At 43.8% G+C, this 14,957-nt stretch overlaps 1 gene segment (V, D, J or C); it reads right to left on the reverse strand.

The window, feature by feature from the left end:
• Nucleotides 1-11,582: 11,582 nt before the first annotated feature.
• The window catches only part of LOC138608624 (Ig kappa chain V-III region MOPC 63-like), a 36,515-nt gene continuing 33,140 nt past the window's right edge, over nucleotides 11,583-14,957 (reverse strand). The window contains 2 exon segments of the V gene segment in view: nucleotides 11,583-11,908; nucleotides 13,089-13,130. Of these exon segments, the coding sequence occupies nucleotides 11,583-11,908; nucleotides 13,089-13,130 (368 nt within the window).

Below are 14,957 nucleotides of genomic sequence, written 5' to 3' on the forward strand. Positions count from 1 at the left end.
ACAATAAGTTTGTGTTTTCTGAAGAGAGGAGCAGATGAGTCACATCTTTTAGAAAAGCTGATCACTGTCAAAACTGTCTTTTGGATTAGAAAGATCTTATGAAGATGAGTTGGACATGTGGCAGCCCAAGCAGTATCACAGTGTATAATATGAGGGTAAATTAAGCTGTAATAAAGGGTTAACATACAGGAATGATTCATCAGTGAATGAACGCTACTCAGGATACCAAGTGACTTCATTGACTTTTTACAGACAAGTTCAATATGGTGTTTCCATGTTAGTTTTTAATCCACTATGACTCCTAGGAATTTAGTGAAAGTCATTACAATGTTATCTGTGACTATTTAAGCTTTTCTTTTGTATATTTTTATTTTTGTTACAAAAATAAAAAACAACAGATTAAGATATCAACACGTTTTAGATTTAGAATAACAAGCAGGAAAAAAGTGATTTGAAATCTGATTTTTATTGTGTTGGAAAAAAAATAATAAAACAAGCAACAAACTTTATCAATGAAACATATAATAAGAGAGTAAGTGACACAGAGAGAGAGCAGACTGAGAGCAGGAGCAGAGGAAAACCAGGAGCAGAGTCCCAGTGAGTCAGATCAGTACTGGGAACACTGGTCTCTCCTCAGAGTCTCTGAGAGAGGAGTCTGGGAGCCCTGGGAGGCCTCACAGGTCACAGAGCCCACCTTCCTCCACTGGTCTGCAGTGAGCCTCAGGGTGCTGCTCCAGCTGTAGCGGCCGTCCTCCAGCACCCCGGGGCTCCTGCTCTGCGCCCCGCTGCTGCTGCTGCTGCCGTCCACCTTCCAGGCCAGACTCCAGTCTGAGGGGAAGCCCTTGTTGGCCAGGCACATGAGCGTGGCCTTCCCCTGCTGCAGCTCCTCATCGGAGGGGGGCAGCACTGTCAGGGTGGGGACGAGTCGTCCCACTGGAGGAGGCAACAGAGAGACAACATGAAGAAAGTAGAAGAAGAAAACTCCACCCTGTTAGATGCAGCCTAAGTCTGCTGGGTCTCCTCCTCAGATTGGATGAAAGTGGTCTTCTGTGTTTCACTTCCCTCTCTGAGCTGAGTAACCATGACAACAGACAGGCATCACTGCTGAACCATGAAACAGACAGGTTTCAGTGCTAAAGATAACGTCTCAAGCGGGAAAGTCTTCAGTGTTCAATCATTACATGTTCTGAAAAATACAACAAGCCTTCACCTTCAGCTCGTTCCAAACTCATCAGAGTGTTTTAATTCTCACCATTTCCACAAACATCACTATTTAAACAGGACAAAAGAGACACTTTACTGCTAAGAAACTGTGTCACTGCTAAAATACAGTGTGTAGTAGCTGCAGTGACATTATAATATCCATTGATTGTACTGAGTATGTGAAATGATCCGACTGTGGGAAGAGCAAGTAAGACACATGCAATTGTTACTGATAATACTCTCACTAAATAAATACTTTGTAGATTTCTTGATCTGAAATATAATAATTATCACATTTAAACAATGTAACATTTATTTCAGTCTGAGTTTCAAAAAGATCTTTTAATGAGGGAAAAGTTTGTTATCTAACTTTTGAAGAACAATAAAATGATGATCGTATACTAACTGTCATTATGAACATTTGAGTGAAGCTAAAGACTTCTTTCATCAGACACAATGTTATCTGTACAACACTGGAGTAATGCTGACATCAATTATATTAAGATTTAGTTTCAAAGACAAAATGTTTTGTTTGTATTCAATAAACAAGAAAAATGACTGAGTTTGAGTTCATGTAGAAGTCAAAGTTACTTACAGTTAACTTCCAGTCTGGTTCCTCCACCGAACGTGTACCACAGTGATACAAACTCATTGAGCCGCCGTACAAAAACCTCTCACTGTAGAGAGACACGGCTCTCTGACTTTGACACAAACAAACTCACCAAAATGAGTCTCTGTGTGCAACATTTTTACACATTCAATCAAAACTGACAATAATACAATGCTGCAAAGTTTAAGACAGCATGTTTTTATTGATCATGTTTTAATGTTGGAACTATTTTGTTTCTGTAGTGTTTAATTTGTTAGAACCAAAGACATTTTTTCTACATCAATTTGTCCAGAAGCATGAACCTAAAATCAGATTGGATTGGTGTTAAAAGATGTTTAATCAATAGTCAGATTCATTGATTGATCCATTATTAAACAGCATCATCAGGGTAATTAAAGTCCCTGTTGGAGTCGGTCAGAGCATTTCCATAGAGAGCCACTTTGCATCAGCAGCACCATGCTCCAGTGCTCTGGGAGAGTTTATAGTCCTGACAGTTGAACACTGGATGACTGACAGCTGTCCTTCATGACAACAGAAGCCACAGAAATCCTCCTCATCAAAAACATGACTTTGACCTCCGTCCTCATCTGGACTCTCCTCTGCTGCTGCTTCACAGGTAAAGTCCAGAGAATCAAACTCCTCTCCTCTATGAACATCCGTCCCTCTGAAATGAAGCCGACAAAACCATGACGCTGCTTTATGTGTTTGTCTCTGTATCCTCAGAGTCCAGAGGCCAGGTCACAGTGACTCAGCCTGCAGCAGTGAGCTCTGCTCTGGGAGGCTCCATCACCATCACATGTAGGACCAGTCAAAATATTCACTCTGATGATTTAGCCTGGTACCAACAGAAAGATGGAGGAACTCCTAAACTCCTCATTTACCATGCTAGCCGTCGAGAATCAGGGATTCCAGGTCGTTTTACAGGCAGTGGATCAAACTCTGACTTCACTCTGACCATCAGTGGAGTCCAGGCTGAAGATGCAGCAGTTTACTACTGTCAGAGTGAACACTACATCAATAGTAAGGATGTGTGCACACAGTGAAAAAGCGTCGTACAAAAACCTCCCTCAGTCAGACTGGACAGAAACTGAACTGACTGCTGCAGCTGGAAGCTACTGCAGAGACTGATACACTTCACTGATGACACACACACACACACACACACGCAAACTTGTATTTCATTGATTAGTCTAAAACTCTTTACAATTCACAGGACATACGTCCGATCTCGTCTCATCTCCAAGAACATGATCATGAGCTCATCTTCAGCGCTATAAAGTCTCTCACTTGGCCCTCTCCCACATCAAGCTTAGACATGTCTTCATCTAAATGTGAAGAATTATTTTAGTCCTTCACACATAAAGTTGAAAACATTGTTGCCCCCACCAGAGACCGGGCTGTCTCTCTAGTCAGTTTCCAACTGATCTCCTTGGCTTCACTCAGGAAGATTGGTTTTACCATGAATTCTGCCACCAGCCTCCTTTACGGAGTCGCAAGTCATCTCTGTAAGGAGGCCTTTGACTTTATAAGTTCCAGCATCCTTTCCATTATAAACAGCTCTCTGTCCTCTGGTTCCATTCCCTCCTGTTTCAAACACTCCAGCCCATTCTAAAAAAGCCCAACTTAGACCCTGGATTACCTCGTAACTACCAACCCATCTCAAAACTACCCTTCCTGTCCAAGGTCCTAATAGTCCAAACTGTTGCTACATCTTGTCCAAAAAAACATCCTGGATAATTTTCAGTCAGGTTTTCAGGCGGCTCACAGTACATGGTCTGCATTATTGAAAGTCCATAACGGCCTTCTTCTGACTGTCGAATCTAGAAACTGTTCTATCCTGGTCTTACTGGACCTCAGTGCCGCCTTCGGCACAGTGGATCAGGCCATTTTGACCGACCGTCTCAAGCATGGGGTTGGGGTTTGTGGCACTGCCTTCAGCTGGTTCACCTCCTACCTCAGTAACAGAACTTTCTTAAATAAATAAATTCAGGCAACTCTACCTCCTCTACATCCAACTTATACTGCGGAGTGCCACAAGGCTCCATCCTAGGCCCATTTCTCTTTTCCATTTATATGCTGCCAATAGGCAAAATCATTCAGAGGCACAACATCTCCTCCCAGTGCTATGCTGACGACACCCAGCTCTATCTCCGCCTGGCACTAAACAATAACATGAATCTAAATTGCCTCAGAGAATGCCTTGAAGAGATAAAAAGCTGGATGGATCAAAATTTCCACCAACTGAATGACTACAGATCCGAAGTCATACTTTTTGGGCCTCCAGATTCGATCAAACTGATCACCAACAGTTTAGGTGAACTGTCCACCTTAAGCCATCTTTGACTTGATGAAGACTCTGAAGACTCTTTGACTCTGCCTTTACATTTAACAGTCAGGAAAAAGCAGTTTCGTCAGCTTCGCACCTTTCCAAAAGTTGTATAACACTTGTACATACCTTGTATTTTTATATGTATCCCTCCTATATTTTATTTATCTATCTATTCTTATTTATTTTTTATACTGTATTCACTGACTTGCTACTTTGTCTTGGTACTGCTGTAACACCCGAATTTCGCCCCTGGGGATCAATGAAGGATTATCTTATCTTATCTTAAAATAAAACCTTTCCTCTCATTCTGTGCTTTAAAAAAAGTTATCCCTTGCACATGCTATCGTCCCACCCTCACTCTCAGCACTGGCTCCCCACAGGGCTGGAGCTGAGCCCACTACTGTCCTCACTTTACACATTTGACTGCACACCCACCCATGCCTCAAACTCTATTATAGAATTTGCGGATGACCCGACGGTGGTTGGGCTCATCTCAGGTGGGGATGAATCCACCTCCCAGGATGAGGTCCAGACTCTGACGTTGTGGTGCTCTGCAAAATAATCTGACCCTGAACACAAAGAAAACCAAAGAAGTCACCCTGGTGTTCAGGAAACACAGAGCTGACCACCCTCCCAACTTTATCAACAGGACTGTGTGGAAAGACTGCACAGCTTTAAATTCCTGGTGACCCACATTTCAGACAACCTCTCCTGGTCAACCAACGTCACAGCTGCCGTGAAAAAGGCTCAGCAGCGGCTGCACTTCCTGCGTGTCCTGAGGAAAAACAACTTGTGTGGAAAGCTGCTGCTGGCCTTCTACTGCTCTGCCACAGAGAGCATCCTAACATCCTGCCTCTCAGGGTGGTATGTGGGCTGTTCAGCAGCTGACAAAAAGCACTACAGAGGGTCGTTAACACAGCACTGAAAATCATCGGCTGCCCTCTTCCCTCACACCAGGACATTGCAGACACCCGCTACCTCTCCCAGGCAAAGAACATTGTCAAGGACTCTCCTCACCCCGGCCAACACCTGCTTGACCTCCTGCCCTCAGGGAGGCGATACAGGTCAATTAAAACACGAACCACCAGACTGTTGAACAGTTTCTTTGCCAAAGCCATACAATCTCTCAACACACACACTCACACACACACACACACACACACACACACACACACACACACACACACACAGTGACTCTTTGTGACATTTTATTTATTATACAATATGTGCAATATATTTAATATGCTTGTGCAATAATTACGTGTGGCAATTTACACCAATGCACTTTTACCTGCCTTGACTGATTTAATGGTAACAGACAAACATGCAAAACAGAGAGAGACAGCTCAACACAGTGCAGACTGAGAGCAGCAGCAGGGTGAAACCAGAAGCAGAGTCCCTGTTGGAGTCGGTCAGAGCATTTCCATAGAGAGCCACTTTGCATCAGCAGCACCATGCTCCAGTGCTCTGGGAGAGTTTATAGTCCTGACAGTTGAACACTGGATGACTGACAGCTGTCCTTCATGACAACAGAAGCCACAGAAATCCTCCTCATCAAAAACATGACTTTGACCTCCGTCCTCATCTGGACTCTCCTCTGCTGCTGCTTCACAGGTAAAGTCCAGAGAATCAAACTCCTCTCCTCTATGAACATCCGTCCCTCTGAAATGAAGCCGACAAAACCATGACGTTGCTTTATGTGTTTGTCTCTGTATCATCAGAGTCCAGAGGCCAGGTCACAGTGACTCAGCCTGCAGCAGTGAGCTCTGCTGTGGGAGGCTCCGTCAGGATCACATGTAGGACCAGTCAGAATGTTTATACTTCGGGCAGCAACCACTGGTTAGCCTGGTACCAACAGAAAGATGGAGGAACTCCTAAACGGCTCATATCTCGTGCTAGCACTCGAGCATCAGGGATTCCAGATCGTTTTACAGGCAGTGGATCAAACTCTGACTTCACTCTGACCATCAGTGGAGTCCAGGCTGAAGATGCAGCAGTTTACTACTGTCAGAGTTTTCACTACATCAACAGTCAGGATGTGTTCACACAGTGAAAAAGCGTCGTACAAAAACCTCCCTCAGTCAGACTGAACAGAAACTGAACTGACTGCTGCAGCTGGAAGCTACTGCAGAGACTGATACACTTCACTGAGGACACACACACACACAGACACGCACACTACAAACATATACTATCACAGATTCAACTTTACATCATTGTTGCTGTAACCTCCAATGAACATGAATTACAAAAATCTTAAATATGAAAAGAATAATTTGGTTGACATTAAATGACCATAATCATCACAGCTTCTTTCATCAATCTGTCTCCCATTATAACCTCCTCCCCGAGGGACACGATCATAGGCCTTCTCCAAGTCTACAAAACACATGTAGACTGGATGAGCAAACTCCCATAAACCCCCAAGCAGCCCTGCAGGGGTAAAGAGTTGGTCCACTGTTCCACGTTCAGGAAGAAATCTGCATTGTTCCTCCTGTACCTGAGGATCGACAATGGCTGGAGGTCTCCTTTCCAGCATCCTTGAATAAACTTTATTTGGGAGGCTGAGAAGTGTGATACCCCGACACACCCTCTGGTGCCCCTTTTTGAAAATGGGAACCACCACCCTTGTCTGCCTTTCCACAGGCACTGTCCCAGACCTCAACTGGACATTGAAGGGGCGTGTCAGCCATGTCAAGAGCCTTTAGCATCTCACGGTGAATCTCACCTACACCTGTTGCCCTGCCACTGAGGAGCTTCTTGACCACCTCAGCGACCTCTGTCAAGGATATAGATCAGGCTTCCCAAGGATCTTCAGACTCTGCCTCCTCATCAGAGACGTTTTGGTTGGGATCAAGAGTTCCTCAAAGTGTTCTTTCCACCACCTGACGATATCCCCAGTCTGGTTCAGCAGTACTCCACGTCTGCTGAAGACAGCCTGAGCCAATCCCTTTTTCCCCCTCCTGAGTCGTCTGATAGTTTGCCAGTACTTCCTTGAGGCCAACCCTCAGTCCTTCTCTATAGCCGCTCCGAATGTCTTCCACAGCCGGGTTTTTGCTTCTGAAACCACTGAAGCCACAGCCCTTCTGGCCACCCGGTACATGTCTGCTGCTTCTGTAGACCCCTGGGCTAACCAAGCCCGAAAGGCCTCCTCCTTCAGCCTGATGTCTTCCTTCACCTCTGCTGTCCACCAGTGGGTTCTTAGGTTCCCGCTGCGACAGGCCCCGACGGCCTTGTGGCCACAACTCCTGCAACAGCCGCTTCCACATGGAAGCTTTGAACATAACCCACGAACATTTCATGTCCTCAACATCCCACAGGATGAACCAGAAATTCTTCTGGAGGAGAGAGTTGAAGACCTCGTGCAGAGGGTCCTCCATCAAATGTTCCCGGTTCATCCTCACTACATGTTTAGGTTTACTAAGTCTGTGTGGCAGCCCCTCCTCCGCTATCTGATCCAACTCACCACCAATTATTCTTTTTGATTCATCAAATATCAAGACAAGGCAAACTAGACAATTTCAAAAATCAAAAGTCATGGTGAAGACCTTTGACCCCTGACAATCAAAGATACACATAATTCTTGGCTTAGATGAGCATTTTTAATCATCTCTGTGTGTAATAAACATTTTCTTATTATAAGTTGTGTTCTTCAATATGAATAACAGAGAAGGATTAAAGGACAAGAGAAGAGTCACTGTGAACGTGTCTTTAGAGTTCATCCTGATTTTTCATATCCATGAACTCAAAGATCCTTTAACCTTCACTTTGTAGCCTGTAGTCATGTTAAAGCAACATGTTACATTGCTATGATTTTATCATTATGGCTAAATTACACATAAATGTTACCAATTATAATAGCAACAGACAAACATGCAAAACAGATATAGACAGCACCACAAAGCTGTGTGGTGACAGGAGGTCTGCACAAGACTGGCTGCTGCTCTGGCTTAAATACATGAGGCACACCGGGCCCAGGTGTGTCCCATTCTCCTGATTAGCCTGCCACTAGGTCTGCAGCCCTGGAGACAGAGAGCAACACAACAGAAGAGTGTACCAACTAGAGAGGCCGTGACAGCAGTGCAGACTGAGAGCAGCAGCAGGGTGAAACCAGAAGCAGAGTCCCTGTTGGAGTCGGTCAGAGCATTTCCATAGAGAGCCACTTTGCATCAGCAGCACCATGCTCCAGTGCTCTGGGAGAGTTTATAGTCCTGACAGTTGAACACTGGATGACTGACAGCTGTCCTTCATGACAACAGAAGCCACAGAAATCCTCCTCATCAAAAACATGACTTTGACCTCCGTCCTCATCTGGACTCTCCTCTGCTGCTGCTTCACAGGTAAAGTCCAGAGAATCAAACTCCTCTCCTCTATGAACATCCGTCCCTCTGAAATGAAGCCGACAAAACCATGACGCTGCTTTATGTGTTTGTCTCTGTATCCTCAGAGTCCAGAGGCCAGGTCACAGTGACTCAGCCTGCAGCAGTGAGCTCTGCTGTGGGAGGCTCCGTCAGGATCACATGTCGGACCAGTCAGAATCCAAGCTACTTACACTGGTACCAACAGAAAGATGGAGGAACTCCTAAATTGCTCATTTACTCTACTAGCAGTCGAGCATCAGGGATTCCAGGTCGTTTTACAGGCAGTGGATCAAACTCTGACTTCACTCTGACCATCAGTGGAGTCCAGGCTGAAGATGCAGCAGTTTACTACTGTCAGAGTGTTCACTACATCAACAGTCAGTATGTGTTCACACAGTGAAAAAGCGTCGTACAAAAACCTCCCTCAGTCAGACTGAACAGAAACTGAACTGACTGCTGCAGCTGGAAGCTACTGCAGAGACTGATACACTTCACTGAGGACACACACACACACACACACGCACACACACACACGCGCACGCACGCACGCACGCACGCACACACACACACACACACACACACACACACACAGTTTTTTAAAGTACAAACAACAGCTTTCATCTATTTTATTCAGTTATAATCATATTGTCTTATCTGTTTTGTCAAACAAACAAAAAGTGTAGGATGAGAAAGGGTTGGTCATGACCTTTGACCTCAAACCTTCCTGCACACTGACTCAGTACCATTTCAACCTCATAATTCAAAGAAAACACAAAGACAGATGATCATCTGAGAACTTATAAGGTCCAAACAAAGCTTTACATCCTTTAAATGATATGTTTTTATATGTTAGCTCACATATATTTGGCTCCTCACTGAAGTTAAATGTCCAAAGATGAAGCTGTGAGAACTCTGTTATCACTTCAGCCAGTTGGTAACATCTGTCAGTCGTCTGTTTCTGCAGTAAAACCATCAAACAAGATAAAACAGTGGAGCTAAAGGGCTAATTGTTGTGCACAAAGTACATCAAACTGAAACTCTATTATTCCACAAGGAGACTGGACACGTTCCAAGATGATCCATTATTCCAATGAAAGTGTAATTAATGGATCAGGTACTTTGACTCAGGTGATGAGTGAAAGAACAAAGAGTCTCATTCATTTCTAGGTCCATGCTCAACACAAAGTTACTACCATCTTATTCTGTGAAGCGTCTCCCTCGTACCTACTGTGGCACACAGTTAATGTTGTTATTATGAGTTGATCAGAGTCTCTTCAGAAAACATGAAGCGTTTGATTTCTTAAAATGCTTTTTCTTTGCTGTGATTTTTATATGACTAAAAATGAAGGCGATAAAGGTCTCAGACTGGAGTCACAGTTTTTATATGAAGAGTTGTTCCCTTTTTTATTACAGGACACAAATAACTCACAAACACCTGTTTATTGAAAATTCATCTCAGTTATACATTTTATGAAAAGAATTAAAAAGAACCAACACAGAAAAAATACCAAACATGTGACTAACATGTCCACAAATCACCAGATCAGTGTTCTATAAGATTATTCAAGTTTTTGAGCTCTGAGGGGGAAACAGCATGATATGTTGATGTCAGCTACAGTTCACTGACTCGGACATGGTGGTCTGCAGCACAGGGGCTCCACAGGGTACAGTGCTCTCCCCCTTTGTCTTCACCCTGTACACTTCGGACTACAGTTACGACTCTGGGAGCTGTCACCTCCAGAAGCTCTGCGATGATACAGCCATCATCGGATGTGTATCTGAGGGGAACGAACAGGAGTACAGGGAGGTCATCACGGAGTTTGTCGAGTGGTGTGAGCTCAACCATCTTCAGCTCAACGCCAGCAAGACGAAGGAGGTGGTGATTGACTTCTGCAGGAGGACACCCCGGACTGCACCGGTGAACATCCAGGGATTGGATATTGAGAGGATGGAGACCTACAAGTACCTGGGAGTTCACCTCAGTAACAAACTGGACTGGTCACACAACACAGACGTCTTGCACCTGCTGAGGAGACTGAGGTCCTCTGGAGTATGCAGGGCTCTGTTACGGACATTTTACGGCACTGTGGTGACGTCTGCACTTTTCTATGCAGTGGTCTGCTGGGGAGGAGGGAGCACAGAGAGGGACAGGAAGAGACTAAACAGACTGGTCAGGAGGGCCGGTTCTGTCCTGGACTGTCCTCTGGACTCCATAGAGGAGGTGGGTGAGAGGAGGATGTTAGCAAAGCTGACATCTATCATGGACAACCCCTCCCACCCCCTGCACGAGACTGTGGGGACCTTAAGCAGCTCCTTCAGCAGCAGACTGAGACACCCACCCTGCGAGAAGAAGCGCTACCGCAGATCCTTCAGCCCATCTGCAGTCAGACTTTATAACATCAGCATCACTGTCTGATCACAATACTCTGTCACTCATCCACCAGTCACTACATGGCAGCTGCTTTGCACTGTTTTTCTATGTGTGCATATCTACTGTAACATATTATTAAAGTATACTTTGGTACATGTACTGATGCATTTTTATTACCTCATCCATACCGTGCAATTATGTCTGTGCTAATACCTCTCATGTGCAATTGTTATTTATTCTGCAATATTTCACTTTACTTATCATCAACCATATCACCATGATACACACCGTGTGTGTTTTTGGTGCAGTTTTTTTGCACAAAAACGTAACCATCCACAATAAGTGAAAGGTGTACATAGTGTATATATTTATGATTATTTTTATATTATTGTATTTTATTGTCTTTTTGTCTTGCCTCTTTTATCCATCACTTGTTTTACCCTGTCCTTTACTTTGAGCTGATCAATAAAGTGTATCTTATCTAATCTTATCTTTAATGATACAGTCTGTATCAAAGAAAGAAAGTCTCAGGACAATTCACTGTTAGAATATACATGATCAAATCTTTATTGTTTGAAATGGTGAAACCATTAACACAAGCAGAAACACGTTCATGTTGAAACAGAGAGAAAAAGAGTTTAAGAGACAGGGGGTCGGACTGAGAGCAGGAGCAGAGGAAAACCAGGAGCAGAGTCCCAGTGAGTCAGATCAGTACTGGGAACACTGGTCTCTCCTCAGAGTCTCTGAGAGAGGAGTCTGGGAGCCCTGGGAGGCCTCACAGGTCACAGAGCCCACCTTCCTCCACTGGTCTGCAGTGAGCCTCAGGGTGCTGCTCCAGCTGTAGCGGCCGTCCTTCTCCAGCACCCCGGGGCTCCTGCTCTGCGCCCCGCTGCTGCTGCTGCCGCCGTCCACCTTCCAGGCCAGACTCCAGTCTGAGGGGAAGCCCTTGTTGGCCAGGCACATGAGCGTGGCCTTCCCCTGCTGCAGCTCCTCACTGGAGGGGGGCAGCACCGTCAGGGTGGGACGGACATCACCTAGGAGACACCAATCAGGTTAGAGGACAGGGAGCACACAGCTGTCAATCAAACAGCAGACACTTGGACACCTTTACTGTGTGAGAGTTGATTTTGTGCTTTAAGGAGTTTCTGTCAGATGTTTTTTCTGCTCCATCAGTCACTCACTCACACATTGTTTCACTTCCCTTTAAGAAGCCTCTCATGCACATCAGCACAGAGACAATCATCACACAGAATGACCTGAAATACACAGAACTAAGCTTGAATTGAAATATGAAATTTGGCCTGATTTTAAAACTTCTTCTGCATAATTATAACAAGCGTTAACAAACAGTATTATAAACTTTTGAGTCAAAACAGAAGCAAAGTGAAAATATGAAGTAACAATCAAATGACCATCCTAATCAAACAGGTCAATAGATTTTCAAAATGTCAAACAGTTTTTGAAAATATCTGAGATAGTGTTCATTTTTAAATGGAATGATTTATCTTTACATCGTTCATTTGACTTCAATCAATGACACTTAATTCATGTCCAAACGGTTATCATTGATTTGTAAAATGAAATGTAATATTGACAAAACATTTGAAAAACAGGTTTTATATTTTTTGCACTTCAAGCTTCAAGTTGAACTTTCAGTCTGACACTAATTTGTAAAGAACTGTTTAGTGAACTGTCCTGAGTGAACCTCCATGGTAAAGGAGGACAAATAAAAACATTCATAGTTAAAGTGTCACATTTAAAAAAGAAATATTTTCTGCATCAAACATGAACAAACTGAATTGAAACATTACTTTACACATTAGATTTAGTATTTGTGCAGAAACTTACTTCCAAACTCCAGTCTGGTTCCTCCACCAAAAGTCCACCACAGTGATACAAACTCATTGAGCCGCCGTACAAAAACCTCTCACTGTAGAGAGACACGGCTCTCTGACTTTGACACACTGAACTAAACTTTCAAACTACCAAGATGCAATTTTACAATGAAAGTGAGAAACTATAATTAACCCAGCTTTATATTTTCCATTACAATGATTTTTTGTATTTCTATTGCTGGGCTGAATTGTGTCTGTATCCCTGTAAAAACATTCAATTAAAAAGTGAAAGGAAACTTTTGTCCTACAGTTTGAATAGAAAGAAACGATAAAGAAAAGAAGCTCCTGAAATCATTTCAAGTGTAAATATTTGACTTACTTCCAAACTCCAGTCTGGTTCCTCCACCGAACGTGTACCACAGTGATACAAACTCATTGAGCCGCCGTACAAAAACCTCTCACTGTAGAGAGACACGGCTCTCTGACTTTGACACAAACAAACTCACCAAAATGAGTCTCTGTGTGCAACATTTTTACACATTCAATCAAAACTGACAATAATACAATGCTACAAAGTTTAAGACAGCATGTTTTTATTGATCATGTTTTAATGTTGGAACTATTTTGTTTCTGTAGTGTTTAATTTGTTAGAACCAAAGACATTTTTTCTCCATCAATTTGTCCAGAAGCATGAACCTAAAATCAGATTGGATTGGTGTTAAAAGATGTTTAATCAATAGTCAGATTCATTGATTGATCCATTATTAAACAGCATCATCAGGGTAATAAAAGGGGACACACACACACACACACACACACACACACACACTACAAACATATAGTATTGCAAATTCAACTTCACATCATTGTTGCTGTAACCTCCAATGAACATGAATTACAAAAATCTTAAATATGAAAAGAATAATTTGGTTGACATTAAATGACCATAATCATCACAGCTTCTTTCATCAATCTGTCTCCATTATAACCTCCTCCCCGAGGGACACGATCATAGGCCTTCTCCAAGTGCACAAAACACATGTAGACTGGATGAGCAAACTCCCATACCCCCACAAGCAGCCCTGCAGGGGTAAAGAGTTGGTCCACTGTTCCATGTCCAGGAAGAAATCTGCATTGTTCCTCCTGTACCTGAGGATCGACCATCAGCCGAAGCCTCTTTTCCAGCACCCTGGAATAAACTTTATTTGTGAGGCTGAGAAGTGAGATGTCCTGATAGTTGGGGCTCACCCTCCAGTCCCCCTTATTGAAAATGGGAACCATCACCCCGGTCTGCCATTCCACAGGCACTGTCCCAGACCTCAACTGGACATTGAAGGGGCGTGTCAGCAATGTCAAGAGCCTTTAGCATCTCACGGTGAATCTCACCTACACCTGTTGCCCTGCCACTGAGGAGCTTCTTGACCACCTCAGCGACCTCTGCCAAGGATATAGATCAGGCTTCCCAAGGATCTTCAGACTCTGCCTCCTCATCAGAGACGTTTTGGTTGGGATCAATGACTGTATATACAGATGGACAACGCGTCTCCATCTGCTCCCATTGTACGAAATTGATGCCAAAATAACCCCTGTGATAGGCGCTGCCACCTTGCGATGGTGACGTCATATGGAGCCAGAGACTGCGCAGTAGAGATCGGCGAGTGAAGCGGCCGTAGCCACTTCCGCTAACCCAAACACACACTTCACTTACCGAAAAAACAGCAAGGATCCCGTACACCGACGTGTTTCCAGCAGAACAGCTTCTCTGTGTTGGTCTGAGGTTATCGTTCACAGGTATGGAAACTTCAATGACTGTAGTGATTGTTTTAGTTACGTTTCCACGTTTTCGTCCTCCACTCTGCTCACCCGGAACTGATCGGTTGCAGGAGCCCAATTTGTCAACAGAGCTGTCAATCATCATTTTGACAGCATCAAATAACTTATTAAAAATAAACTTGTCAGAAAAATGAACACTTGGACGTAAATCAGCATGATAACTTTAATGACAGAAACCATGTTTGAGAAAAATTTATCGGGCGTGTATTTTGATTTTATAGTTTGACCCATGTCCCACCTGTTAACATGGAGGAGGCGGGCTTTATGACCTACACTGCAGCCAGTCAGCAGGGGGCGCTTTTAGGGAGCTGTCATGTCGTCCATCTTTTTATACAGTCTATGGTTGGAATCAAGCGTTCCTCAAAGTGTTCTTTCCATCGTCTGACGATATCCCCAGTCTGGTTCAGCAGTACTC

Source organism: Semicossyphus pulcher, unplaced genomic scaffold, assembly GCF_022749685.1.
Source record: "Semicossyphus pulcher isolate SPU_LCO1_2020_fin unplaced genomic scaffold, fSemPul1.0.p SCAF_5, whole genome shotgun sequence".
NCBI classification, from domain to species: Eukaryota; Metazoa; Chordata; class Actinopteri; order Labriformes; family Labridae; genus Semicossyphus; species Semicossyphus pulcher.